The sequence below is a fragment of the Trichogramma pretiosum genome, unplaced genomic scaffold (genome assembly GCF_000599845.2).
Source record: "Trichogramma pretiosum strain Unisexual culture from Peru unplaced genomic scaffold, Tpre_2.0 scaffold6, whole genome shotgun sequence".
Taxonomy (NCBI): Eukaryota; Metazoa; Arthropoda; class Insecta; order Hymenoptera; family Trichogrammatidae; genus Trichogramma; species Trichogramma pretiosum.
This window is the reverse complement of record NW_019641678.1, coordinates 195,711-201,197: the sequence shown is the minus strand read 5'-3', so window position 1 is coordinate 201,197 and position 5,487 is coordinate 195,711. Positions and strand designations below refer to the sequence as shown.

Genomic DNA, 5,487 nt, shown 5'->3' with positions numbered 1-5,487 from the left:
ATATAAAGGCCGCTACTGTCCATCGTGCGATCATTGTAATGACGAAACTTTGTCAAAAACTAATATTGAGACTTCATTATCTTTCTCTTATGTGTGAAAGAGCGCGTTTACTATATATGCCCGCTAAAAAGTTTATCATATTAAATTTAGAACGTCGCGAGCAGTGAGAATTGAATCGGGCAAAAAATGAAATTCACCTTGGACTGCTGCTGTTACTGTTGCTTTATACCAGCTTTACAACGTCACGCGCATTTCTACTTGATCAGCAAAAACACGAAAAAGCCTGGGATGAAAATCGACCAAAAAGAATAACGATGAAAAATACGAAGAGTGTTGAAGAAAAAGACGAACAAAGAATATATATGACATCTCATTAATTAAAGCGCTCCAGATGTTCGGAATTACTTTGTCTCCGCTAAGTTCTTACCTCTCGTTCCAATGCTAACTCTTGATTTTACACCGAGAGCGGAAAGAAGCTCCGAGACTTACAGAAGTTGCTGATATTTTATTCTTTAAATGCAACTCCAGCTTATAGAATAAATTGAGGCTCATTCAACAATAAATTTTAAAATCATGCAAAATAAATTTCATTTCAATTCGGCAATTTTAAATTTATTATTAACCATTGTAATTGCTAATTCATTTTATATTGATCGCGTATTCTATCTAAAACTAAAAGTGAACTTTGATTTTTTTATATTTAATGCAATGTATATCTTATCGCAATTATTTTAGGAATAAAGTTATCGCTAAAAACTGATAGAAAACTTATCTGATGCTTATCACAAAAATGAAAATCCCGTTTGTGCAGTGGCACAGGGATTTTCAGTTCTAATTTTGAAATTATATTGAACAGTTCTCGACAAAAAATGAATATCGAGGGTAAAGTTATTATAATTACTGGTGGCATGGGTGGAATGGGATACGAAACAGCTAAAGCTTTATTGAAAAATGGCGCTAAAGTATAAAAAGAAATTTCAAAATTATCTCTTTCTTGATTTCTAATAATTCAAATGTTTATTCCAGTTTATAGCTATTTTTGACTTACCTGGTTCTGCCGATGAAATTGATTCAAGTTCCAAGGGTCTTTTTGCTACTGAACGTGCGAAATTTTTCCCAGGAGATATCTCAATTGATTTCACACTGAAAAGTAAATTAATTTGTACCAGCCATATTAAATAAAAATATAAAATGAAATATCATTTAAAAATTTAGGTAACTTTGATCGAGTCGTCAACGATCAAGGCTGCGTCGACATCGTTATAAATAACGCTGGTATCGTCAACGAGCAAAATATCCAGCGCTTAGTCGATCTAAACGTCGTAAGTTTGCAAAAACTTCCATATATGCAAGCTCTATTGTATGTGTAATATAAATGATGCGCTCCAGAAGGCAGTATTGAGTTGTAGTTTATTGGCTCTGACGCATATGGGTAAGCATAAAGGTGGCCGCGGTGGACTGATCGTCAACGTGAACGCCATCCTCGGCCTCACTGATTGCCCGCTATTGCCGTTTTATAGCGCCACAAAACACGCTATCATCGGCTTCACCAGATGCATGAAGGTTTTACCTGAGAGTACTTTCCTTATCGAGATACGATCGTGCTTTTAATAATCACATTAAAAGTGTATTTCTGGTTTACATAGGATAACTTCAATAGCACCGGAGTACGTGTCGTTTCAATCTGTCCTGGAGTAACGAAAACTAATCTCATCAGAAAATTGCCTGAAAATCTTTGTGACTTCATCTCGGATACTATCAAAGAAAAGGTTCTTACAGAGGTTCCAGTACAATCGTAAGTAATTGACTTTATTAATGTAATGAATTTTGGATAAAGTTTAAACTATTGATTCATTTTAGGCCAACTAGCGTGGCTGATGCAATTGTAGAAATTATCAAGAAAGGCGAGAGTGGAGCTGTATGGGTTGTGGAAAATGATAAAAAGCCATACGCGATAAAGCCAGTCGATCACTACGTCAATATGAGCTATCCAATTTAATTGTAAGAACCAAAAGTAACCAATAAAATGCATATATTATCGTCAATAATTATTTACAATCCATTAGACTCGAATATAGAATGACTTCCGTTGATTTTGCCAATAAAACCGGTGCAATAAAGAGAAAAAAAAGTAACAACATTTCACATGCAAGGACAGATTTTATGGGTCCGATGGCTTTTATTGCTAGCCACATGATGTTTGTATGACAAGTCGGAAAGAGTTAACCACCCGATCTTGAACTTGAAGAATTTTGTGCAATTAAAAGCTTATGGCATGCACATTGCTGAATCAATCCGCTACGAATAAAAGATAAACGACCGTACAGCACTGGAGCTAAAACGAGAACTTATACATGAAAGGAAAGTATATGCTCGAACAAAGTTTAGTATAAGAAATTGTAAAAATTATCAAAACGGTACTTGCATAATTAAATGAAACAAAGAACGGAGTGGAATTTAAAGTTGTAAAATCGATTCTCTTGATTCGTACAAGCATATTTACCTCGGTTCGTTTTATCACTGTTAAACGAACGACTCGGAGTATTAATATCCTCGCCCAAGAAGCCGGTGAAAAATCCAAACAGGAAGGCAGCCACATGTAAACGCATCGAACGAATCGAAATAATCACCGACGAAAGGATCGAATAATTTTTTATTTGCACAGCAAATGCACGAATGGGCGTCCAGCTGTTTCGTGCGTGGGTGCATTTCGGCGTTTGCATCGCCAGTCCTGTAATTCGTCGCGCCTGCCGACACGGCTCTGATTCGCGAATAATCCGATACTCTAATCGCTAATTTCCGGTGGGATGCCGATGGAGACACGCAACGCTCCGACAAACTTCTATATCTATCATTCTGGCCGCTAGTTGCACTCGGCGCACGTCAGTTAAAAGTGGTTGCAGGCGCGTATAAAGATAATTCTCTTCTTTTTAGGGTCCTCTATTCGTCTTTCTCTCACGTGTGCATCATGCAAACTTCATCTTTTGCAGCGGAGCAGCACAGTGCAACTAGCGCAGAGTAACGCTGTTGGGCGTTTTGGCGTTGACGTATACGCGCGCGCGCCTACTTACGAAATCTCTCGAGCTCGTGTCCAGCGCTCTATTTCATGCCAAATTCCGCTGACGATCGTGATCGTTTTTCCTCCCTCGCGTACCTACGGGTGTTTGAATGCGTGTGTGTGTCCACTGCTTTCAAGGCATGGGCCGAGATTTCCTCGTGCTCGCGTTCGAGAACGTCTTCACGTACGGCGCGCTGTACGCAATGATCTATTCTTTGCTTCCTCTGCCTCTCTCCTTCGTGTTTCTGTCTTTTACAGCCGAGCGAAGACGACGAAGACGACGACGACGACCACGACTGGCTGCGTGCAGCAACAGCAGCAGCGTATATTATGTACGCGTCCGTTCAATCGTGCACGCGCGTTTAAAGCGTGTCGCTTCTTCTGCCGGCATAATGCGCGTGTCCACCTACAAACCAATCTATTTGTAGGCGCCATCTCTTTATCGAGCTCTCCTCGCATGTTCTTTCTCTGCTTCAATTCAGACGGCTCACTCGTACATGGCGCACGATTGTGCCGCGCGCGGCCAGACAAGCCAGACGCGATGGCGTATCGTGGCACTGCACCGAGAACGAGAAGCAAGCAGCAGTTATATACAGTTGTAATGTAAGCGTTGCAGCTCGGCTTGCCGTTCTCTCTCCCTCTTTCTCTGCATGTGCAGTTCGTACTGATACTTATTACATACGCTCACAGACGCAATTTTTCGCATATTTTTCAATCAAACGGTCGCCTCCTCATTATCCCATTTCCAGCTTCTGCAGGGCTTTTTCTGTTTTTGTCGCGCGCGTAAGAAACGAAGCGTTGAATTTTTCAATTATCCTCCATCATTGATGGCAATTTCGAGCTCATTTATGTCGAGAAATTATCATTAAAAGCAGCCATGATACCCGGACGGCGAAGCGAGTGCGACGACGAGACGATACGAGCCCGAGAGATGATCTGATGAAGACATAGACCTTAAATTCGTCTTTCCGCTCAATTCTGGTAAACAGGCTGGTAATAGTAGTTATAAATTATTCAGGCCGAACGGAATGACCTAAGCGATTATATAGTCGCGCGTGAACGCGGGTACGCGCGGTGCTAACTGACTGCCAGCAGCAGTGGCAACAGCACTCGGTCAAATTAGCCAATTGAGGGCTTCGAGTATCCGCAGATATCTTATTACACTCAGACATTCAATGGCGTGTCGGTACACTCGATGCTTCATCGTACAAATCGAGCCGATCATGCATCCATAGCCCAGTCTTTCATATTTCCGCGTGCTTTATCAATTGCTCGGGCAGCATCGCGGCTCGTTCGTTACGCTCTTCTATCGCGGCCTGCGCGCGAGCTTCCACGTTACACATAAATTTTACTTACAAAGACCACGTGGAGGGGAGCAAAAGGAAAAAAAGGCTCGATTGCATCAATGAAGCAGCCGAGTGTGAGCTTACAAGGCAAGTTCGTATAAGCAAATTTATACTCGTCGAGTCGTCGAGGTGTAATAGTGCGTCCGGTTGTGTCATTACTCCCTTTCGCGAAGCTCGTTAGCACATTCACGCGCGCACATTTAAACGACTCGTATCAAGTATTATATATGCGCATATATACGTATACTAGCTTGTGTGTGTATGTGTGTATAGCTGCTGCGTAAACGGCATAAATGCGCGCGCGCGCGAATATAAACGCTCAGGCACGCGAGAATCTTTGGCTGCTCTTTTCCCTCCGCACGACCAAGAGGACAGGTAAAGTAAGTATAGTAGCTTCTTTTCGCTCAAAGCAAACGACCTGTTCAACTGTTATGGGATTAATTCGTACGGCGCGTTAACACCTCATGCAGCAGAAGCAGCAGCAGCAGCAGTCGTGACTTTCTCACGCGACAATCTTTGCGTTATTAGGACATTCGCGATTATATTTTTCGCATTCGTAAGACGCATAGCCGAAGAAAGAAAGAGAGGGAGAAAAAGAAGCTAGAGAGGAAGACGAGACGTCTTTATGGTTATTTCAAGCCGTTACTAAAGCTGCGTACATATACATGCGTTCGTACGCACTCACACACATGCATATACACAGTCGAAAGCGAGAATGCACGGATTACTCGGTATATATACTGCACGAAAAGAAGTAGCTTCTAGTCTTTTATGCACTTATCGCGTCTTCGCGCTGTCCATTTGCCACGGGCGATAATAATTGAGAAAGTTTATAAAGTCACTTGGCTGAGCTCACGCATACATAGCTACTTGAATTTTAGACACTACAATTTATTCAAATTGCGGCTTTTTGCTCAACGGACAGTGTTTATTGCTCTTCTTTTATAAAGTGATAGCAGCGTAACAAGCGCATATAAGCGCGAACCGATCTCTAACTTGGACGCACACCATGATTCCTCAAAAAGAGAGCCCAAGCATACGTATAATGAGTAATAACAAGGCTGTGGAGAACGTACATATTAT

The 5,487-nt window shown here is 41.7% G+C and overlaps 1 protein-coding gene across 1 annotated transcript; it reads left to right on the top strand.

Annotated features, from left to right (window-relative positions):
* Positions 1-869: 869 nt before the first annotated feature.
* LOC106658047 (15-hydroxyprostaglandin dehydrogenase [NAD(+)]-like) lies at positions 870-1,999 on the top strand. Its single transcript, XM_014379851.1, has 6 exons — positions 870-962; positions 1,027-1,150; positions 1,216-1,322; positions 1,390-1,563; positions 1,647-1,795; positions 1,861-1,999. The coding sequence occupies exons 1-6, from the start codon at positions 870-872 to the stop codon at positions 1,997-1,999; spliced, it is 786 nt and encodes a 261-aa protein (XP_014235337.1).
* Positions 2,000-5,487: the final 3,488 nt, after the last annotated feature.